Below are 25,290 nucleotides of genomic sequence, written 5' to 3'. Positions count from 1 at the left end.
TTCATTTTTCACTTATTGTACTCTTTCCATACTTGCTGGAGTTTTTACCAATACATGAATCTGAAGAGTTATTATCATTGTTATATATGATGATTTCCTGTCTCAAAAGTACACTTTCAAATACAAATGAAAAAGACAAAAGACATAAAATTTACAAACAGCTATCTTGAGGCTATCAAAGCCTTCAAATCAGTGCAGAAGAAAGGCTCACCACAAAAGTAGGGCAAATGATAAGAAAGAAAATATACAGCTACAGACTATCAGAAACCTGAAAAGGTACTTTAACTTAAAAGGCATGAAAAACCACAAAGAGAACTAACTGCATTCAAGAAATGCTAAAGGTGGGATGCTGAAGGAAAGATTTTTAAAAATGGGAAATGAAGGAGTAGTGGAAATCTTGTAAATGAAGATTTCCAAAATTCCTCAATTTTCATTTGTGATCACATGCATAGAAAGACTGAAGGAGCCAGTGTGGCTCTTCCTGACTTTCTAGTGAATTTTTAGTTTCTTTATGAGTGAGTCCACACTAGGGTAAGTCCTTTTTTTTTGTAAACATTGACTAGCATATTTAGGATATAATGTATTTGCAACAGAAAATCTCATTTCTATTTTTTTTTTTTTTTTTTTATTTATTTAAAGTTTATCTACCGGGAAACGAGCTTCAAAGTTTGAAAAAAAGGTAAAAAATGGTTAATTGCTAAAACATTTTATTAAAATACAAATATCTAAAGTGCTATTTCTGATACCATTTATGATTAACTACATTCCTTTACAGCTTTTAGTACATTTTCTTGAAATTAACCAAAGATCTCTTTTACAATTTTTTGTACATTGCATTTGGTGGTCTGGTCCCCCAACTGTGAATATGCCCCTGTTTATTCTTAATCACCATTGCTTTTCAATATGGCAACTTATCCACCTGAGATTTTTTGAAATTTGGTGCCTCAGGTTGTATATAATTTTAAGGCAGTGGTAGTAGCTATATTTAGAGGCAGCAAGAACCTTTGAAATTAATATTGTTTCTTTACACATCTGTTATTTAAAATTTACCATACAAAGGCCAATTTTTTAAATGTAATAAAAATGTGAATGTAAAAAAATGCATGCTTTATCTCATATGCAGTCCAGTAAAGTGTTTTCTAAAACAACTAGTTCTTCAAAAAAGCTAATGTTTAGTAAAAACAATGCATCAAAAAATAGCATAAATTAATGAAAAAACAAATCTTGTAATACTTATGACTAGTTTTGAACTTAAGTAATGAATTTGAATTCTAAATTGCTCATCAAAGTTATCTTATTTTTGGAAACAATTTTTAAAAAAAGAAAGAAACTTAAATGGTTCATTTAAGTATTTATCACATAAGTTGTTTGTCTTTCACACAGAAAAGTCAGTATGCAGTTGAACTCTCTTAATACGATGATGTTTAATGCGAAATCACAGATAAAACAAACATTTTGCTTGTTAAGTTTGGTTTACTATCTAATTACATTGAAAATTTCACGTATCATATGCATATTAAGTTCAGTCTCGGCTAAGGTGAACAAGAAGTCTGACCTCTTTACTTGCTAAATATTTTAATTTTCTTTTTCAGAAATAATTCATCGTTTTCTTAGGTAGAAGTCTTGTTGTGTATCGAGAAGAAAATATTAAACATCTTGCATAGAGAATAAAGCTCGTACATTTATTTACCTGTGGACATTTCAATTTAATCAGAGAAAAAACTGTTCAGCTTCAATTGTAAATTACAACCTATTTCGCGATTGTCGATTATCATCTTTCATCTTCAATATTTTCCAAAAACATTCATTTATAAAAAAATGAGTGATTTTTTTTCTGAATGTACTAAAAGTTAGACGACAATGTGTGTACTAGTAGTAATACATTTTAAACATTGGTAGGCATTTCTTCATTTTCTAAAAGCATAACTCATTTACGGTTGTTACGAATAATTGCCAATACGCACAAATTCGTTGATTTTTGACATTTCGTATTAATCAAGTTCAACTGAATTTTGCAGGAAAAATCTCCCAATTTTTTAAACAAGTGCCCTGATTTTTCATTTATGAGTTTAGCAATTCTGCTCTGGGAATATTTGTGTTTAGGAATGCAAATATAACTTTTAAAATACGAATTTAAAAATTCAGCATAGTGTCATCAATAAATTACTAACAAGTGAACTTACCCATCGTTACTTGCTTCATTTTCAAGTGAACTACTCGTTTTATCAAATATCTAAAATGAAATATAACCAAACATGCATTAATTGACATCGGATTATTGACAAAAAGTGAAACCTCATCAGACGGTTAATCAACTCAATGAGCACAAAAACACCATACAACAGAAAAAAGCATGGCAAGCAGAAAAATTTCATTTCAAAGAAAGTTAAGACACTCGAAGAAGCAAACAATATTTTTTCCCTTTCTAGAAAATATTTAAAGTGGCTACAAAAATGAAGATTTGCTTATGGCACTGTGTATGAGAGGTTGTAGGTTTCAAATAAAACATTTTAAAAAATTCATGATCAAAAAGTAATTTTTTACAAAAGTTGTAAAAAATATCCTCTATAAAGATTGTAATCATAAAAACAAACCCTTTCTAAAATTAAAAAAAATTATTGGCTCAAAAACCTTCTGAGCAACTGAAAGTTTTCTTTACTTTAACTTTATTAAAGACAACTATTGTTTATTATTTATTCTTTTCTTTTTTCTATATCTACAATTTCATAGCAATTCATCTACTCATTCCTTTCACACACACACACACAAATGTACATTTCAGAAAAGCAATTTTCCATTTGAATTAGACATAGGTTAAAGTTCAAGTGTCATGTCATTACTTTAGAGTCCATTACTCAATACAAAAAAAAAAAAAACTTAGGGAGTCTATTGCAGCTAGAAAATAATATTTTATGATTTAAAAATATAATCCAACAGAACAAAAGTTTAAATGGGATTGGATAAGATGCAAAAACAATGTTGATTAGTCGGGGAAAATTTAATGTTTTTGAACCCCATGAAAAAGTGTCATTAAATATTTCTTATGATTAAAATATGTAAGGGAATCATTCATTCTCATAGTTTACTTGTTTTATAACACACAATTTTGCCTCTTAGGCTTCTTAACACATATAGAAGTCTAAATATGATAATTTACATCTATTTGTGTTTTGAAAAGATTTTATCTACTATCTAGGGGTGAAAAGATAGCAAATATTTAAAAGGAAGAAAACTTTCAACAAAGAAATCTTTTGAACATAATTGGCAAAATAATTATCATTATTACATGGCTTCACTTTTTCAGTATGCTTTTTTTTTTTTTTTTTTTGATCATATGTGAACAGTATTACAATTAATGTACCTTCATTGATGTGGTAGCAGTTCATCAGTGCATTAAAGGAATCTGTTTCTTCTCAAAATTTAAGAAGTTCTAGAATGAGTTCACCCAAAGCATTATATTGAAAGCTAACAAATTTTGGAGCTAGATTTACAAGAGGAATTTTTCCAGTCATTCAAACACTAAACAATCTTCTGACATTTAGCAGCATCTCTCAGCACTTTTTTTTTTCTTTTTCTTTCTCTTTTCTTTTCTGGCAGCTTCTTTAGTTAGCCTTTTATTAATTGAAGTTGTTTCAATTTGTTCTTTTTTAGGGTCAAATTATTTTATAGTAAAGTCTTACACCATTTGACTTAATTATTTAAAAAGAATGTACACTTAACAAGCAATACATTTTTATTGTAATTCTGATTCACAATAAAAATTCATATTTTATTATTTGGAAGCCAGGAAAAACTTTCACATTAATGCGACCTCTCAGAAGTGACTTAACACTGATTCCACTTCAGATACAGAACAAATTGACAAGATAAGAACAAAATCAGTAACAAATGAATTTAAGAGACAATATTCATGCAGTTGTTACATATGATAAAAGAGATGTACAATTAAAGAAAAGGAATGAGATAGGAATAAAATTTTTGAGTTTTAAGAGCAAACAATACTGCTTCCAAAGTTCAATAAGGATATCAAGTAATTATTTTGCTTAAAAGAATTAGCAAAGAAAAGTCTTAAACTACTTTTAACAAATGCACAATTATACTTTCAGACATTCAAGAATCTGAATGAAATTAGATTGATTTTTAAGGTCTATCATCAATGTTAGCTATACTAGTTTCTAATTGTAGCTTGCATGATTTAATATTTTGTCAATACAATAAAAGATAAACCAAGCATTTTTCAATTTGTTAGACAGAGTTTGGAATCACCAATGAAGCAGTACATAGTAGTTTTATTAGGAGAGAAAAAATAACATTTGAGTATTTGGAAATGTGTGTAGAACCACCTTTTTCTCTTCTTTCATGTAATATTTTTTCTACACCACTAAAGTGATCAAAATGAAAATAATTAATTTAAGTGTCCATTTTTCCATAATGTAATTTTTGTAACTACGTATAATTGCACATTAAATTCATGTAGTAAATTATGTAATTTTTTAATGTATAATGTAGAAAATTCGGTGTATATTACAGCACAGTGGGACATGAAATTTGAGATAGCAAAAGTAAACTTTCAAAAAAATATTGTTTGACAGAACACCTGAACTGGATATTTCATAAAAAATTCGAATGGAAAGAATGGCTAAAATATTGCATTGGTTTTGAATAGATTCCAGTTAGATATTATTTACATTATTTTTATACTGAACTTATGCTTTAGATTTTATGACTGAACTTTTTTTTAAAAATCACTTAGATTTTTCTAAGAAAATTGATTAGAAATCAAATGATAATTAAAAGAAAAAAAACAGCAATAAAATAATTGAAAATTTTTAAACCTCACTTTCTAAACATGCAATATTTTATTAAAAAATCTTTCGGATTAATTTGCAATTTCGATGCATTCAATATTTTTTAAAATCTCAAAACAGAGATGTACTGCAATATATGAAACTACTTATATATATATGAGTTCTTCTAAAAACTGTGAATCAGTACTTTTGAAAACCTAAATGTTTTTCATTGCATAGCCCAGAAAGTGGCAAATAAACTGCTTGTACTTATGTTACATATCAACAACTGCATTTTGTGCTTTAAAAACAGCTTATAAACAAACGATTTACAATCTGATAAGTCTATCATGTAACAACAAAATAAAAATTAAAAAAATCAAAAAGGCAACAAAATTTGTAAAAACCAAAAACTTGAAAAATACATACATTGTCAGAACTTTTCTTTGGCCTTCTAAGAATTACTTCCTCAACTTCGGAATTAGAATTTAAATTTTCTAGATTTTCAGAGGATCGCCTCAAATACCTTTTCCACGACGGAATGTTTTCTAAATCTGCCTCATTTGAAACAACATCCTGTCATGAAAATAGAGTATAAGAAACCAATGCTTTGATTTCTCAACAAAAAAACACTTTTTACCAGTAAAAATCTTGCCATGCTTATTAAAGTGAAGTAACTTCTAAAAATTCAAGTTTTACTTTTATGCAGTAAAGTTTTAGGTAAAATTTTTCATTGTTAAAATCAAAAAGTCCTTAGGAAAGAAAAACTTTTGGACAAGCAGTTAAATCTTAAAATTGAAATTTAATATTTTTACAAACGAGAAAGCATTTCATAACAGTGATGCTTTGAAATTAACACATGCATCACTTAGAAATCAATTGTAATGAAGGAAATTTTGATTTTGTTCAGTACATTTAGATTTAAGTTAACACTAAATATCTTGTGCTAGTCTTCTCATAGTAGGCGTAACAAAATTTGGTGGACAAAAAAGTTACATATCCGTTTTACAACAGATTTAGACACTAACTAATGTTTAAATTAACTAAAAGCTTAAGCATCAAATTGCAGCAGAAAAAGAAAAACCTTGTTAGTCTACATTAGCAGTACATTCATAGGCTCCACATTTATTAAGATGCCCCCTTCCCAGATCCTGCAATGAGTCAATACAGGTCAGCGCTTCCTTTTTTGTCAATAGGCATACAAAAATAAGTTTTAACCCCTTTTTTCTTCATTTGGGGCCCCACTGCTGTGGTGCCCCCTAACTTCCCCACATTGTGGCCATGAATGCGTTATTTAGAAGGGAGGGTTTTTCTGTAAAAACTACACCAGTGATGACAACTGGTACAGACTGCGCACAGTACACAGGCATTATGGAATATGCTACAATTTTCCATTTGCTACAGACCAAAGGAATTACTAAATATTTTTGAGAAAATTTAGTTTTTTGAATGCAGTATTTTGCTTAAATCTATATGTTAAGGAGTTTTTTTCTCTTTGCTGATCAGGAAGGAATGTTAGGAATTAGTTTTCAACTATCATTCTTCTATCATAGCAAAAGGATGTTATCATATGAATTTCCATGGCAAATATATCATCAATATGCAATAGAAGTAGTATTGTAGATTTAAAAAATATAGATGATTATAAACATTCAGCATCACCTTCCTATCAAAATCTGATCCATCATGAAAGAGTTGTTCAGAATATATTAGAAAATTGCTTGAAATAATTGAGCATAACAGAAGATAAGGCATATTTCTTCTTTACAAATTAACTGAGCTCTTTTAAGCTATGACAACAAAGGATAATTAGGATGGCTGCTGACACTGTGCTAACCAACATTGAAGCAAATTAGGTCACAGCTACAAGAACAATAAAAGTGTTCATGTTTTGTCCAGGAAAATCTAGGATTGAGAGTTAAAAAGGCTGAATGACTTTTTACAAAATCTATTATTGACCATAATTTGCATATTGCTGTATATCATTGATTATGTAAAATATATTCAAAAAACAATTTCAAACATAACAATTAATTGTTTATCATTCCTCAAGATGATTTTTTTTTCTTTCTTTTTTTTGCTTCTGTTTTATTCCTTTTTGGCCAATTAATTGTAAAAAAAAAAGTTGAAGAGTTGACTATAGCAGAATAAAGGTGTTCAGAAGTTAATAATAGTACCATATTATAAACAAGAGAATTGCTGCTGAAAACATTTGGATACTGAAAACTTTTAGACTGTTTGGAAAAGATTTATTGACTTTCTGTACCAGGGGGATAGGCAATGTCATGGACCACTTCTATGAGACTCAAAAGATACATTTTACTATAAAATATGTGTTTCTTTTTTAAAAGGGAATATTTTCCTCTCAGCAATTTTATGTGTACTAAGCTGCTTGTTAGAAATCCAAATCATATTTCATTGATGTTATTTATAAAACTTGGATTCAGAATTTACTATTTTTACTCTATACAATATTTGAGGATAATTTTACTATAGCTTTGATCAACATTGAATTCAATAATCAACTGTATTGGATAGTTTACAGATGGATCATAGACTGAAAATTGAACTATATAAATACTGTAAAATATTTCCTCGATTTAGTTATTTTAAAACATACTGTGTAACAGTATAAAATTTTACCTCATTTGGTTTTGATTCTGTGGTTGGCACTTTCTTTGGTTGAATAGGTATATCTGGAAATAAAAATACATTTATTAAAAACTTAAATGCTAAATTAGCTAGTAATTTTCTCTCAAAAGTAAGAAACAGTAAATTTTAACTTTTATTTAAAAACACAATCTATTTGGAATTTTCATTTTAAAATACTCAATTTTCATTTTTTTTATTATTATAATTATTTTATTTATTTATTTTTAATTTATTTAAAATGCAAAGAAAAATTAATAGAAACTCATTAATACACCGGGGGAAAAGTTAAAACTAATATTTTCAGCATAGATGTAGTAATTAGAAACCGACTAATGTAATTCCTCATAAATCATAAATTTGATTATGAAGCATTTACTTTAACTTTTAGCAATAAATTACAAATAGCATGAAGACTGAAAAGTTTTTGATCCATAGAACAAATATTAAGAGAAATTTTGTTCAAAAATTGAAATATTTTAAGTTTCCCGAAAACTGAACACATTAATTTAGAATAGCAGCAGAATGTGGCCAAAAAAAAAAAAAGAAGAAGAATATAAATGAAATTGACAAATTTTCTAATCTAGCAATTGAAAATTTCATTGAAGAATTTAAGTACTAATAAAATGAGAAACAAATTAAAACACTTAAAACATAAAAAAAATTATTTTTAAAAAATTTTGAAACATTGAACTTTGGAATTGCACAATCAACTCCACTGTTAATTTTTAATCAGCCTAACAACTTACACAGGAGATGTTTCCTTTTTCAACAACCAACTCCACTTCATGATTGTGATCGTTTCAATGTGATGAAAATATTTTTCTTCATCCGAAAACAGTCAAGGTTTCACTGAACAAAGTAATCAGTGACTGTCTTAAATATGCAGATGATGGAGTTTTAAGAGAAGATTTTTCCGAACAATTTTTTAACATTGGAAGCATATGATTTACAATCATTTTTTGAATACTTTAACATTTTCCTAGCCCATAAGAATGTACAGCTTTCCAAACAAAAATCCCACTACTCATATACTACCAAATCATGACTCTAAGATTAAATTTGAGTTTGAAAAATTAAACATGGATGTCTGATGACTATGGATAGCCAAAAACAATAGTTCAAATTCTCAAAACACACTACCACCTGAATTTCAATCACTATACTATGACCAACGCTTTATTACACCTACCTCTGTTTTAAGATATGTATGTATATATATATATATATATATATATATATATATATATATATATATATATATATATATATATATGATTTAGTGCACTTATGTCTCGGTTATTTTTTCAGAACACATCATTTATACCACAATATATACATTTTTACTTCAAGGATGATTTTCAAAATTTAAACTTTGAAATACATCTGTGAAATGAAAATGTAATTAAGAATTCAAACATAGAGATACCTTTTACTTTAATTACATCATCTTTCCTTAGTCGCTCTAATGCCTCATGTTGCTTCCTTTCTGAATAGTAAAATACATGATAGTTAATACATTGAAATTCAATGAGTGTTTTATATTTTTTCAGCATAATTAGATATAGAACATTATTTAAAAGAAAAAAACATTTTTTCACCTCTTTCTTCTTCTTCTTCTTCCGGTAGAGTTAAGCTCTCAATATGAGCTCTTTCAGACTTAGTATCCTTCATAACAGATTTGCTTTTTTCTTGATTACTCATGCGAGTAACAGAAGTTCTTCTTTTTAATGGTGGTCTAGTACTAGTTCTCTGAAGTATTGCTTGTATTTCTGGCCTTTCCTTTTGCATCTGAAAGTATTAGGAACAATAATTTAATTCCTGATTTCAAAAAAGCATGAACAATAAATTACTTTTGATAGAAAGGAGTTTAGAAAAAAGTTCAGAAGTTGAAGTAAATGTGTCATACTGCATAGTTTTGCTGTTAAAGCACAAATAATGTTTTTGTTTTCAAATAAAACGTAAAATGATATTTATTTAAGACTTCAATTTTTTCTCTCCACTAACAGCAGAAAAATTTTCTTTCACATTTGATGTGTTTTTGAATGGGGTAATTAAGGGGGCTCATAAGTTTATCCCATAAGAACAACACTTTAAATGCATTTCAAATAAAAAAATGTTTTGCATAGTAAAAAAAAAAATCCCTATTTGAATGATAACAACTACCCATTATATGCTCCAACTCCCACCAAGGAAGACAAATTAATTTAACCTATACTTGATTAAAAACAAAATGAAAATCACCTTCCTGCTCAAAGAAAAAAGGATTTAATTACATACTCATTATAAGCACCGTATTTTCCTGTATATTGTCCGCAACGGCATATAATCCGCAGGTCCTAAAATCGGCGTGAAGAAGAAATAATCTTTGTATAATACGCGGATAATACAATGCAAAAAAAATGAAGTTTTGATGTAACATTCAATTTTAGCAACTAAATTAAAAACTTGAAGAAGTAATAACTTTTGAAGTATATTCCGTACCAAAAAACAAAATAATCTAAAAAATAAAGATTTCTTCTCTTAACTGTCATTATAGAATGTTAATTATTTGAAGACAAAGATTCAAGAAAGGAGCAAACGGTCTAATCTTGTGCATATGAAAGCTTCTTCTTTTACTGTTTGTTGTTTATTTTATATAGCCTCAATTGCGTAAGACGAACATTCAAGCTATGTAAAATAAACAACATATAGGCAGGGTAACGATCTTTAATGGTGAATTGAATCCTGTCATAAATATTGAGGTTTAATGCGTTGGTGTTGAGGAGGAGGGAAATGCACAGATAACCTGCGGCAGCGTATAATCTGCACCTCATTTATTTTACTTTTTTAACAGATAATCTGCAGATTATGTATAGGAAAATACAAAATTTGACCTCCCCTCCCTGAAAATACATAACTTCAATCAAATTAGCATTAAAGTAAGAACAAAATGAAAAACCCTGAAAGAAAAAGAATTAATGCTAAAAGACCCATGACATATAGAGCAAAATCCCCCCCCCCTTTCCCCCTCTCCTTTCCATAAAAAAAGAGCTTAATTAAAATGTGCATTGTCGCTTGAATAAATATCAAGAACAACAAAATGAAATACCACTCCATGAATTTAAAAAAAAAAGTTTAAGTACATATTACAATCAGAACAAAAGGAAAAATTCAGTTAATTACTATACAATAGGTCCATGTTTACGATCAAAAAATTTGAATGGCATAAGATTTAACTGTGGCTAAGCCTTCAAGAGACTGAAACCAGTTTGTCAACAAAATTTCATGAATGCACTTACATTATAGTTAATATGGAATAAGCACTTCAATTGACTTATCATACATTAATCAAATAAATTTCATTAACCTATGCAAATGAAAACTTATTCTTCATGCATACGACTAGTAAAAACTTGCACTTTTGATTGCAGTAGCAAGTATCTATACTTGCCACAAAATGACACAGAACAAAATGTAATTTTATTAACCTTTTTTAACCTCAAAATGCTTTTTAAAAAATTACTAATAATAATTATTAAAATTTTGGTTATATGCATTCATTATGTCTTGAGAAATGCTATTCCATATTAAACTATTTTACAAAAGCTTTAAAAATTCAGCAAATTTCTGCAAATTATATATATTTCAATAGCGTCTTTAGTTAGGGGTGATAGTGAATTCAAATAAAGTTTTCTGAAGACTGACTGAAATTGACTAAAACTATGAGGTAACTTAACCCCCCTCCCCCATAAAAACTCTTCAAATATGCACACAAAAGCAATTGAAAGAAAGATTTTTAAAAAATTAATAATTTTTCAGTTTTAGAATGTGATGTAGACCCAAAATTTTCAGACACGGCAACCCAAAATTTTCGGATAACAAAAATTCTTGCTCAGGAAGAGGGGAGCATTCAAGAAACCATTTTTGTGGTTGATATTTTTGTCCATTGCTGCTTTTTTGCTGGGAAAATAATATTAATTTTTTACTTTTCAATTTTTTGCAGACTTATCAGTATTTTTGGCAGCCCCTCCAAGTTCCAAATATGATTGAATTTTGCTCTCTAAACTATCTGGAAAAATTCACGTAGCTAAAATTCGGCATTTCCTGCAGTTTCCAAATGAAATTGAGCATTCTCTGTATTTCAAAACTGGCATGTATTGCTAAAATAGTTTTGCTTTTAGCTATTGAAAACTATGTTCTGATTTGGGAGGGAGTTACAGAATGAATCCAGTGTGCCAGTTTAAAAAAGGAGGAGGGCAGATACTTTAAGTTTCCAGGAGCAGTGATAGCAATTGCACTTTAATAAGTTAGATTATTATAAACCATAGTACAAGACACAAGGACAGTAGTTGGGCTGATTCTGAAGTTGGTGCAGGCATGGTACAAATTCAGGCAAAATTGCTGTTATGGTGCAATAAATATATTTTAAAGCTACTTGCATAATAGTTCATCCCTCAAATAAAAGTATTAACAATGCATTTCTTGACTTTTCCTGAAATTTTATGTTTGCAATACATAATTTCTAAATTTTTCTCAAACAGAATTGCATTGAGTTGAAAAACCTACATACTATGACAGAAAACTTATGGAATATTTTCTGAAAGGAACCTTTGATATCTTTACAGATATCGGTGCTATTCTCAAACAAATGTACATGGATAATTAAAAAGAGGTATCAGAAAACATTTTAATTTTTGTAACTGAATGTATTTTTTCCCAAAGAAATAATATGTACAAAGAAGAAAAAACATGCAAAATACGTACAAATGCCTGTTTCTTTTTAAGCTCTTCTAGAAGTTTAACTAACTCAGGTTCAGCAACATCAAAACATGTTTGACCCTATTCAAGAAAAAAAGCATAATGTATCATAATGGTGGCTAATTTAAAACATTTTGTTCATTAATAAACAAATTTTTCTACAAAACTAAATTATTCATCAAACTATAAGGTTAAACATTCAACTAACGGCAAAGTTTTGGATATCCATGTTAGCCAAACTGTCAGCTAACACCGCACATGCCTCTTTTTGACCCCAATGAGCAGCAGCATGTAGAGGTGTCCATCCATCATTATCTTGAGCGTTTAAATCTGCACCAGCCTGAATGAGAATACTGCAAGAGAATTTAAAATGTACTGCACTTTACTTTCATTAATATTTCTAACTCATTGTGAAAATTACCTTAAAAAGAGTCTCTAGAAATATTTACACTTCACAAAACATACAAGGTGCATTCAGTGACTTTAGCAACTGATAAAAAAAACCTTACATAAATCACTTATGTTTGGTAAAGAAAAACTAAAGAGTTTTTGTAGTACACAACAGTCAAACTTGTCTATTTAAAAATCTGCTTCCAAGAAGTAATAACCAAAAATTATCAGTCTTGAAATGAATTTAAATCCCTGCATTCTATGTGCATTGTTCTACGTTTCCAGGCATATATGTATGAGGTTTGTAATGGCTCCAAGAAGCCATTTTTAAACAGGACAATGATCAGCCACATACAGCAAGGGTGCCAGGGGACTTCTTCTCCACGTTATAACTTTCTCTGGCCTCTGTGATACCCTGATTTCTGACAAATGGAGCATATCTGGGATCACTTGATATGATAAATTGGATAGTGTATGAGTTTGATAGAATTAATGTCAGGTTTACAGTGACTGTGTAATACAAGATGACATAGGACATCCTACAAGACTGCTATGCCTCAATGCTTTACTGCATGGCCTCTTACATTAAGCCTGGAGGTGGCTCAGTAGTGTACTTAAACCTCCATTCATTTAATTTTCTAGTAATAAATGATCATTTTGCTTTCATTTTATAACCACTTTCTAATATCAATATTGCAATCACCTGTGTAAAATTTCATGTCATTCTGACTATTCCTTCTTGGTGTTGCATTTTGTGTGGCCCACAGTGTTTATACACTGCTCAAAACAATTAAAGGATATTGTAAGTCTTGCATAACAAAAAGGTATAAGCAAATTTTTTGTTGCATAAAATAGAAGAATAGATAGAGTCACAAATGCAAATTTTTCACAATTTCAAGCCTTGCAGGATGCAAATTTTGAGTTTGAGGTCAAAGATAACGTTTTAGTGGCAGTGAATGAGGTTTCACTCTCAACTTAAGACAAAACATAAAAGAATGATTGACATTCAGTAAGCATGTTGTTTCTATTAGTGCAATGGCTCAACAAAGTCATTAAACTGAATCAGAAGTTTCTAAAGTTGTTGGCTGACAAGCACAAGCCGAGGCAGCAGAAGCCATTGGAGTTTCGCAAAGTGGGATTTCTAGGATCTGGAACCGTTACAGAGCTTCCCCCAGAATTAAAAAAGGGCAGGGTGCTGTTTTTCAAAAAAGGACACATTTTTGAGATAAGGGCACTTTTTGGAAACTAAAAGGCATGTTAATTATAGCTTCAAAGCATCAGTGGATATAGTCGTAGGATATTACTGTTATTCCTGGGTTCAAATGTCTTACTGTCGCAACAATAAAAACTTCGAAACATTTATGAATTACTTCCTAGGACATTTGAATAGTTTATAATCATTTTCAAAGGAGGCGATTGGGACTAAAAATTGGGGAAGAGGGGGGGGGGTTTAAAAAAAAGAAAGCAACTAAAATTCATAGGATTTTTAGCATCAGCAAGAAAATGGAAAGAAAAAAAAGGAGAGAAAACAGTACAAAATTTTGCTAAGGCTGGTTTTGAAAGCATGTGACTGGTAATTGATGCAAATCTAACAGTTTAACTCACGTTTCTCTTAAGATTTTGATAAATTATGTACATAATAACTTTCCCCAACGACACACTTTAACATGAATTAGACTTACATTAGTTACCACAAAGTACTTTGAGATGTCACAAACATTTGGTAACAATTTCATTAAGCAAGAATGGCTTGTATAAGAAAAACAATTTATTTACTAATATCTAAACAATGAATATATAAAGTCAAAGTTTCTGCTTGTGGCTAAAAAATGTTTTCTAAGCAGATACACAAAACAAATTATGATCTGAAAATTTGGACATTCTGTTTTTTTTTTTTTTTTTTTTTTTTTTATAATTTCTAGTTTTGGTTTATAAATTGGAAAAAAAAAAGAATGAACTATAGGGGGGGGGCGGAAAACTAATTCTTTCAGCTGCTACTAGCTGTAACTTAAAAGACTTTTAAATCCAAAAGTAATAATTGCTCTTGGAGTAACCACCACCATAAGGAAACAAAAACCAATAAACAGCACCAGTTTTGAAAGCACTTAGTATTTATTTTCAATAGTTAAGTCATTTGTTTTCATTTGAAATGTGCAAAATCATCCACATTTAACTTTTACATGCTGAATTCTTTGTATTTTTGTCATATTTTTGCGTTTCTTTGATGCCACGTGTCACGCGAAATATTAGCGTTTTGCTGTTGAACTGCAGCAATCTTTTAGCATCTGCTTTCAGTTTTCGATATTTCTTATTATTTTTTGAGTAGTACACAATATGAAGTAAACTGAGCAAAAATACAAACCTATTTTTCGGACCAAAAATTATCGACGTGCGTATAATGCATAATAATAAAACAGAACATATTATCCGCTAAAACAGCTATTTCAGCAAATAATAGTGATTTTGGTTATTTTAGACTGAAATAAAATTTAAAAAAAAAAAAGATTAAATTCGCAGCGCAGAAAAAAAAACGGAAAAAATGGCGCAGATTTTGGACGTTGGGGGATTTCAGGTCGGTGGATTTGTGGTGCTCCACTGCACCTACTTAATTCTAATTCGAAATGGAAAAGCACTATTAAAAATATGAATTTGATTGAAAGATTAAAAAGGCAGCGCTAACTTAACGTTTATCGATCTGGCTGGAAGAGAAGTAGAATTTTCTTAACATACATGTCAATTGAACAAAGAAACACTTCCCTTGTCATGAAGCGATAAGGAGGAAGGATGACAGCCAGTATTCTTCGCTACAGCCCTCCATTATTAAATAAAGGGTGATGCAAAGCCTGAGGCAAGGAGCAAGGAAGCGATTCTGGGAATTCAGCAGTGGCTTATGAGTAGTGTTCCCAAAAGTGAAAGGTCCTTAGAAGAACATAGTTAAGTCTCTACAATGCCCAGTAGGCCACTTTTTATCCCTTGTGGTAACTGATAATGGAAGGCATGCTTTTCTAATAGTCAGCTCAATGGCAATCCCTAGTTTGGAGGCGAGGGGGAGGGGCGGATGTCTGCTGTTTTCACTTAGAAGAAAGTCATTGTAGGAAAACAACGGAAAGGGACACTGGCTCCTTCCTTTTTCTAGTAAAAATCTTAAATACAAAGGATGCCAGTTCATGAACAAAAAGGAAATTAGGGCGCCGTTTTACGATAAAACGGAAAGTTGGGCGCGTTCTAAGAATCAAAGGGCAAGTTGGGCGCGGCGCCCTCCCGCCCAATCCTGGGGGAGGGTCTGGATCAGGACAAGTTCGTAGACGGGCAACAACGATAAATAAGGACCGTTATTTAGCTTGAATGGCTCGGATGAACCGAAGTATGAATGCCACTCTACTCAAACGATGCCTTTGCATGACAGTTTCGACAGTTACTGGCATGACAGTTTCAACACAAACTGTAAAAATCGCCTTCACACTGTAGGTCTGTATGCTCATCGATCAATGGTGTGGATCACATAACTGCAAGGCACTGTCGTGCCCGCTGGGAGTGCGCAACAGAGCATGTGAACTCACGAAGAAATGAATGGAACAATATTCTTTACTCTGACGAATCCCATTTTTCTCTCCTTCCTGATAATAGGCATATTTTCATCAGGAGGGAATGTGCAGACCCCAAATTGGTTTTTTGGAGGGAAAAAGTAGGAAATAAGGAATCAAAAATTAAAAAAGTAGGAAAAGTAGAAAAAAATCACTTAAAAAGGTAGGAAAAAATAGGAAGAGATAAGACTACACACACGTCAAGAGGAAACTAAATTGGCGTAAATTTTATTTCTAATGTAAAATAAGCTAATACTATTTTTGATTTAAAACTGTCCCAAAAATAAATCAACAGTACTTTTGAAGTATCAAAGGAATTTAATACAAGACCGAGCCGCAAAAACAAAACCAAAGAAACAAGCTGACAATCACCAGTATGAAAAATATATTGGTGGAAACAAAGATAATAATTACAAAAATACGAAAAAAAAAATCCAAACAAAGAAACACCTTTCAACAAAACAGTAATAAAAATTTTAATAGTTAAAGAATAAAATACAATATAGCGACCGCAAAAAGAAAAAAAAAACAATAATAATAATAAAATTTATATTTTGGTGCAATAAAACCATTTTTGTTAAAGATTTGTTTTGTCAAAAACGAAAACATTCCTTTGAGAGCATCCATTTATCATTTGAAAATACTAAAACTTTCAGCTCCTGTTGTCATAAACTATGTTACAAAAAGCAAAGCAAATATTAAATTAGTTTTAGTTAAACATAATCAGTAGCTGACATGCATTTTTGCATAGGCAGGGGCAGATTGAAAAAGCAGAACTAAAATAAATTTGTTCTTAAATATGGGACATAAAATTTATAACAAAATAATAAAACTAAATAAATAGCGAAATAAGTAAACTGAAGGGTTTGTATTATGTTATGTATTTTTAGCATGCAACATAAATTTTTGTTTCAGGCACGTCATTTATGGGAGTCAGTGGGGTCAATTTCTCCCATCCCTGGCTTTGGAAAATTAGTGCTTAACTATACATGAATTTGTGCGATTTTTGCTGTTTTCAGATAAAACTTGCATTCACAGTATACATCCTTCGCTAGCCACCCACAGGGAAAAATCAAAATGATTGGCCAGTTTTAATTTTAATCAAGCAATAAAAACGAATATTGTTTTATTGGTTTGATGATTTTTACCCCCTTCTTGTTCCAAAATTTTTTGTAAACATAACGTTTTTATCAAAGACAAAGGTCAATTACTAATGTTTCTCTGTGCATAAAAGGGAAGGCATGTAGTTTCTCTCAATCCTCCCCATACAACAAAAATATTCAATCGGAAATTTTTTACGAAATTGAGAGTGAGGGGGGGAGCACCTGGCATCAAATGCCTGCATATATCTCTTTCTCCCCCCCCCCTTGATACGGCGCCCTGTGTACAATAACTTACAGTAGATACGCGGCATCGGTATAATTGCCACACCCAGAAAAGAGTAAGAGTCTGTCAAAAAATTTTTTAAAGAAAATGTGCAGAATGCCGCATTGCCATAAACCCATCAGCACATAAAAATGATGAGCAACACCTCAATATTGATGATATATCAGAGTAGAAAATACCCATCCAAAAAAAAAAAAAAATCAGTAAATATTTGCTTGTGGCTCTATCCCCCAACTTTTAAAAAAGTAAAAAAATAAAAACAGAATCTCGCATTTAAATTAGGAACGTTTTGCCCATCTAGGTTTTGCAGTGGCTTTTTTTTTCCTCTTTTTTTTTTTCTTGCAAATACTTTTTACAAAGGAAAAAATGAAAGGTTATAATTTTTATAATCATGTTTGCGATTTAGAATGAACAATAATCATCTTTATGTGTGAAAAAAGTTAGTTTCCTATTTATTATTTTTAGTTAGCTTATTATTTTTGAAGTGGTCCGTTTTTGCGAATTTCTGTTATCTGTAGCTTTTATTTTGTACTAACATCAATAAAATATGTACAGTGTACAGGTTTTTCAGTTTTTGCTTCCTTACGTTCCTTTTAAGGTTTTACATTGCCTTTCTATTTAAATAGAGCTCAACTTCACTGGTAATCAACTATACAAAAAATTGGCGAAAAGGAAATTTTCGGCTTTTCTCGCACTTTTTGAAGTCGGCTGTTTACTTTAATTAAAGCTTCTAATTGACGGGTAAATAATATATAGTTGCATCAGAATGTGCCAGTATCTATTTCTTTATTGTTTTGTTAAAACAGTAGGACTGAAGACGGGAAGATAAAAAGAAAAGTCGAGCATAAACCCCGCAATGGCAAAAAAGTCACTTACGAAAATTTAACTTTAAACACGCAAACGCCGCGGCACGGCGTTCCTTCCAGAAATTACTGTACTGGGTCAATGAAAAGCTCCGGATCCGCTTGTTTCTTTTGCTTTTGAAAATTGAAACATGCAGAAAATTATTGATGTGGCATTGTAAAAATAAGAATCAATGCACAATTAGAAGTGCTATACTAAAGAAAGAAAAAGTAGGAAAAAAAAGGAAAAAGTAGGAAAATAATTAGAGAGTTCTAAAAAGTAGGAAAAATAGGAACTCTTCGGGGTCTGAATGTGGCACTAGAAGCAATCCAGTGTTCATGCATGAAAGTTGATGGTGGAGGTGCGATGGCGTATGCTAGCATCTTCATTCATGGGTGTACCAGGGGGTTTGTATTTTTGTCGCCCCAACTGTTTGGAGCGACAAAAATACTGACTACTGAAGAAAATTTATAAAATACTGACCAAATGCTGACTAAAATTTAAAAGCTTAATAAACTCAGGCGAACCAGAAAGAGCATCATACTTAGTGAAATAAATGCTAGCTTTATTTGTAATGTGCAGCAACGTAATGTAAAGCTTTTTTGGTACACATTTTGACTAAAAGTTGTGAGTTTTAATTCATATATTTACTGAATTATGAATAATTTTTTTGAAACTACGAAAATAAATTAAAAAATCTTGAACTGGTCAAAATATTAAATGCTTAAGAGCATGGTTTCATTCACAATTTTTTTCTTTGAAAACTAACGGAAAAACAACTTTAGAAAAAATTCTGATATCAGGAAATACAAAGTTAAAAAAATCTATATATTGCACATTTAGCCCTGTTAATTTTTGGTTTAAAAAATACTTTAGTAAAACTCTGAACACATTTGTTTTAATTACTAATCAGCAAATATTATTTTATATACATTTATGTTCATTTATATTGCAAGAACTTATGATGAAAGTTAAACGCAGTAAATAAAGATAACAATTTCAACATTAAAAAAAATTTCTCATCTCGAAATTTCACACAAATGTGGTTGTCATATATACCTTATTGCTCTGATATTATCTTCGTCTACTTAACACTTTGGGCAAAAATAGGAAAATTTTTCTAAGAGATGTTTTCAATGACGATAAAACGCAGAGTATTATTAGTTAATGATTGCATAAATTTAAAGATAAAACATCCAGGCTCTTATGCAGTGAAAACAGATCATGTATCTTATATAGTCTAGTAAAAATCTGCAAATAAATTGGAAAATACTATTTTATATTCAAAATTTTTATTTTGCAGTATTCATCTACTTAGTTATTTATTTGACAATTATTTCTTTTAAAGAATTTTTTTACAACAGACTAAGCATGTATTTCTTCGTATTTTTAAATATTTGTGAAAAGTAGACGAAAAAGGTAGTTTTTTGTAAAAGGAAGTAAAAATCTGAAAAAAAATCCATGGCACAAAGAAAAAACTTCAATCATGGGGACTTTTTTTGTGAGAAATTGAAAATGTTTTCTGAGAAATTAAGAAATGATAAAAAAAATGTTCACATGTGCTCCCTTTTCCCCTACTTTTCATGGTCCGGTATCTCAGTGCACTGAGTGAAAATGAACAATTTTCACATTCACATATAAAACGGTTTCATTTTCAAAACTTTTACGATCGCGATTTTTTTTTTTTTTTTTTTTTTTTTTTTTTTTTTTTTTTTTTTTGCGATTGCGATTTTTGTTAATTGTGGCTTTTATATTAAGTTCAAAGCTAAAAACAATTTCCTTTTAAATTTCTTGCAGTCTTATTTCATATATTTTATTAAAATGTGAGCTCTAATTTCCAAGCAACTAACTGTGCGAGCCCAGCATTTGGCGTTTACCGCATTTTTCATACAGTTGGGATTTGAGTGGAATAAACATCTCAACTGTCAGACAATTGAAATAGTCAGCATTAAATTCTTTGGTATTTCTTTTAAAAGGGTTGAAATAAAATCACGATAGCATTTCGATTTTCGATCGATGTTACGGAGAAAATTGCGAAAATTTGACTGCACCCATAAACAAATCTTTCAACGTATAACATAACCTTGTTTCTGTATTAATTTGTACGAACTATAAGGGAGCATGTATGGTAATAATTACAATAAAAGTTTTTGCAATTCAAAAATTTACTTTAGAGCAATCGTTTGTTGATAAGCTTTTGCGGCCGCCATGTTGAAATTTTCGGTCACGATCTGAAAATCGGCTAATTCCGATATCTAAAATAGTATTTCCCCATCGGTTTCCAAAATAATGGGTTTCATACTAAAATAATAATAGCTGTTAGTAAACGAAAACGTTAGAATTATTTTAACGAGGATAGATAAATATCGCTTGTTCCCGTTTTTGGACTTAAAATTTTTGGAAAAGTTCCGTTTTTACATTTGTTAATTTCCTGAAAAGTTTGTTAAGTAGTGCAAAACGGACAAAAAAGGTCCCAGTTTGTACTTTTAAATAAGTCCCTGGTTATTATTATTATATTAAAAGATTTCCTTCAATAAAAAATATTTTTTCGTAAAACGCTTTTCTCTTAAATCCTTTCAATAGAAAAACGGAAATCAGTCCGCCGATTTTTAAAAAATAGAATTCCGTCTTCAGTACTGAAAAGTGGCACCAATGGCGATTATGAGACCCTCAGCGCATAGAGACAGGAAGCCTCAAACAATGGACTTTTTCATTTCCATCGGCAAAATTTGGCCATCCCTACCAGGCTGCACGAAAGGTCAGCCATTAAAGTTTCAACTCGGTTCAATATAGACACTTAATGTCATGTTGTAATCGCAAGAAATTAGTTTGGCTGGTACTCAATGCACAAAGATAATCGAATACTGAAAAATATCGATTTGAGAAATCGATCGAGATTGAAGTCGGGACCAATTTTCCGTATTTTTGTAGATCACAAGGAATTTTTTTGGGGGAAAAAGAATAAAATTGTATTTTCTAAAATCATTTGAAGAACATGCAGTAAAATTTCCAGCTAATCAGAAATGGTGCGTATCTGACCTGTCCAACTCTTATAAAATCTACCTATTAATTAATTTAGCAGCAAAACACTTACTTCATAACACTGATATAACCTTTAGCTGCAGCAACATGAAGAGCAGAAGCACCAGTTCGCAAGTGAATTTTATCCAAAAATTTATTGGAACTGAGCATTTCAGTTGCGTCTTCAAGCATAATACGTTCTTCTTCTGAACGTGCTTCATCACAGTCAATTCCTATGTGGAAAATAATCTTAAAATAAATCTCCAAAACACATAAACAAATGGAGTTTAAATCCTGCTATGAAATTGCCCAATACTGTACATTTCACAACAGATATATTAAAGCACATTTAACACAAAATAAAATTTTCAGTTGCATACACAAATTCAAATTATAAAAAAAACAATCAACCTTTTTCATCAAGTACATTGGATAAAAATTCTTCCATTTCACTGGACTCAGCAATGTCAATGGGTAGATCGCCATCGTTATTCACGGCAGCAACATTTGCCCCATTTTCAATTAAATATCTATAAAGATAAGAACATTAAAGAACCCAAAATTCGGGATATTAAGATTACTATTTTTACTTTTTTGAAGTAAAAAAAAAAAAAAACACCTACAACATTTCTACATTGAAAATGATTTAAAAGAAGCAAAAGTGTTTTCTCTTTAAGTGATAGCAAACATTCCTTGTAGCATGTAAAATTAACGATGTGTGGAAAAAATAAATCGGCTAGGTTGTACAGTATTTTTTAGGAAATAAAACTTTTGAAAAGGAGGAAAACGAAATGAACATGTTTTAAAAGTGATAGGATGTAGTACAATTTTCATACTCGTATATAAAAGGGCTCTGTTTTTGTGATTGCTTTACTTTTGGGACTCTTTCCGAAATTCTGGGAGGTCATTCCAAGGTTTTCTGCTCTTGAGTTCGACATTTCCCGTCACGTGATCGGCTCTGACGTATATATCTGGCAATGTACTATTCCAAAGTCCTAACTCCTAGCTTGCGGCGAGTTTAAGATAACAGACTCGAAGGAGGGAAGGATTTTTCGCCGGTTACGGCTAGCATGATCGGCGCGCTGAGGCACGTGACTTGTTACAACCAATGTTCTTTCACCCTTGTAGTTATTGTTTCGCTTTTTCCGTGTACGATAAGGCGCGAATTTTGAAGGCTATCACTGAAAGGCCTGCAAATAGCTGCTTCAAAGTACACATTTTATGTGACGAAGAATCACATTGAAATCATTTTAGATTTTCTTTTGAGAAAATCCAAGCGTCCATAAGAATAAATTCTCTGAGGAATTCACGAAAGAGGATAAAAGAAAAAATGGGCCGAACTCGCCCACCCCGAGGATTCCGGTGCTTAAAGCATTGTCAAATGGCAAAAGGTAAGTCATATTTTATGCATATTTCAACATTACAGTGTCTAGAACAATTATAGAAGGGGGGGGGGAGCTAATACATAAATAAGTTGAAAATTAAACGTAAAATATGTTGATTTACAATATAACACCATCGATATTAGTAACTTTAATCAATAGTAATAATAATAACTTTAAAAAATAATCATGATATTTAAAAAAAAAATCTTTACTATCATAAATGCAGACGAAGAATTATAAATTGTCCGTAATCGTGGATTGAATATATGTTGTTATTATTGTTGTCGTTTTTAATGAAGTGCAGAGTGCGAAAGGTTTAGATGCACCCGAAAGTCTTCATGAAAAAATTTGCCATTCAAATTGAATATATAAAAGACTAAAATGCAGGGGGGGTGCGCACCAAGGAGGAGGGGGATTAAGTCATTTTGCTGACTGCACCATTGAAATTTTTAGGGGGGGGTTTGATGGGTGGTTTTTCATTTGGGGGGCTCTTGCTTTTGGAGAGGGGAGTCTTCGCGATATTTAGGGGGCCCTAGCTCTTAGGGGGGTGGGCACCCATTGTAAAATGTAAAAGGCTTGTTGGGCTAATTGAGCTTTTGGGGATGAGAGCAGACATAACAGAGTATATAATCTTCCATATTATTATTGGTTATGTAAAAACCAAGGGCTATTGGGGATACCCCCCTTCCCCCCTGTCAGTTGTAATTATAACAACAATCTCAGTTTCGAAGACATATTTCAGAGGTTTTTTTTCTCTTATCTTTTAAAATTATAATTTAATAAGTATATGCTAAATAAAAAAATTTTATTTCTTCATTATTCCTGTTTTCAAGATTCCATTTCTTCTAAGTATTGTTTTTCAATTGTTCTTCAAAAAGTACTTTTCTAGATTTCTCTTTTTAAAACAAGCAACTTGTACCTATGATTACATAATTCCATCTTTATTTTCAAGATTAAAAAGTTAAACCAGCAATCTTGGTTAAAAGAGCAGTTTAAAATAAATAAAAACTTCGCTTCTGTAAATATATTGAAAAATATTCGCAAAGAAAATAATTTTTTTAATCATAGTTTCACTTCAGCTGATAAAGAACTTTAAAATAAGTTCAATCAAAGGGAATGATTCTAAATTGAAGCAGAAATGAAAAGGAGCGTTTTGAAGTATTCTCTTTTCCTTCAAATGCATCATATTATACAGCAGCCAATTTACAAATGCTTACAGTATAATCAAATACAGTATTTGTACAATATTGCTAATTTTGATGTAAGCGAAATGGAAAATCAAATTTTGGAATCAACCCCAGAATTACCAGCCTCAGTACTGTTTTGTAATTAGTTAATCAATATCAAATTTCAATGAAGAAAAATAAATTTTCTTACACATTGAATTCAATTGAAATCTTATGAAAAGAACTTTACACCCTCTTTTGAAATGATAACAGTGGGTATTTTAAAGAATTTAGGGTAGAAGGGGGGGGGGGGTATTTTACAACAAAAGAACACAGAGAAAAAAACCTTCGTCAGTGGCGTACCTAGTATGGGTGACATCCGGGGGGCGGTAATTTGTGGTGTCACCCTTCCTCCCCCCCCCTAAAAAACGCAAAAACAGGGGATTGTAATATTCTGTGTAAACGTGAAATTCATACTTATACCCTTTTTATATAATTTGCCCTAGACGCATTTGTGCTGGCCGTCGAGCTGTCAAAAAAAAATAAGGCGGTGTAGGAAATTCATAGCCGCTTAATTTTTTCGAATGCATTATCTCTTGAAAATAGGGAGCCCCCGATCCCCTCCCCCCTCATCTTATTTCCTAAGTGATGGATTTGGTCGAAAGAAAATGAAATCAATGGAAATAATCAACCTTAGCCGAGAGTGCATTTTCATTCATAAACTCACATCTTTTACATTGAAAAAGGAGCTCTTAATATCTCCGAAACATGTGTCTGCATCTTAATTCTGATGTTTATGCATTATAATGTTGTTATTAGTTGGTTTAAGCCTTTTAAGCTTTGAAAACTTGTTGTAAAGCGAGAAATGTTGCATATATACCTATTTTATGTTTGCAGTTATAACCCCCCCCCCCCTCTGCCTCCTGCACCATTTTTGGGGTTGGCCACATCCTAATTCGATTTCCCCGTGCCAATACCTTTCAGAAAAACTAACTCCCGTTTTTGCGTCACGAAAATCGAACGGAAAACCACTCCCCCCCGGTACAGTTATGAACCCCCCCCCCCCCCCTTGCCCCCTGCACCAGTTTCGGCGTTGGCAAAATCCTAATTCCTAATTCGTTGTCCTCCTGCCAATAAATACCTGTCAGAAAACTTACTCCCGCAATTGTATCACAAATTGAATGGAAAACCACTTAATCCCCCCCCGTGCAGTTTTACCTCCCCCCCCCGTTCCCTGAACTATTTCCGGGATTGGCAACATCCAAATTCGCTTTCCTCGAGCCAATATCTTTCAGAAAAACCAACTCCCATAATTGTATCACAAAAATCGCATAATCTC

The 25,290-nt window shown here is 31.2% G+C and overlaps 1 protein-coding gene across 1 annotated transcript in view; it reads right to left on the bottom strand.

Moving 5' to 3' along the window:
• LOC129231607 (protein phosphatase 1 regulatory subunit 12A-like) overlaps nt 1-25,290 on the bottom strand; it is a 209,579-nt gene that overhangs the window by 109,970 nt on the left and 74,319 nt on the right. Inside the window, exons 3-11 of the mRNA XM_054865972.1 lie at nt 21,812-21,930; nt 21,474-21,633; nt 12,385-12,529; nt 12,183-12,257; nt 9,038-9,227; nt 8,866-8,925; nt 7,431-7,483; nt 5,217-5,363; nt 2,184-2,233 (exon numbers count right to left, since the gene is read on the bottom strand). Coding sequence (XP_054721947.1) covers nt 2,184-2,233; nt 5,217-5,363; nt 7,431-7,483; nt 8,866-8,925; nt 9,038-9,227; nt 12,183-12,257; nt 12,385-12,529; nt 21,474-21,633; nt 21,812-21,930 — 999 coding nt within the window. The remainder of the gene's footprint in view (nt 1-2,183; nt 2,234-5,216; nt 5,364-7,430; nt 7,484-8,865; nt 8,926-9,037; nt 9,228-12,182; nt 12,258-12,384; nt 12,530-21,473; nt 21,634-21,811; nt 21,931-25,290) is intronic.

The sequence above is a fragment of the Uloborus diversus genome, chromosome 10 (assembly GCF_026930045.1).
Source record: "Uloborus diversus isolate 005 chromosome 10, Udiv.v.3.1, whole genome shotgun sequence".
Lineage (NCBI taxonomy): Eukaryota > Metazoa > Arthropoda > Arachnida > Araneae > Uloboridae > Uloborus > Uloborus diversus.
Note: the sequence above shows the minus strand (reverse complement) of the source record. Positions and strands in the feature narration are given on the sequence as shown.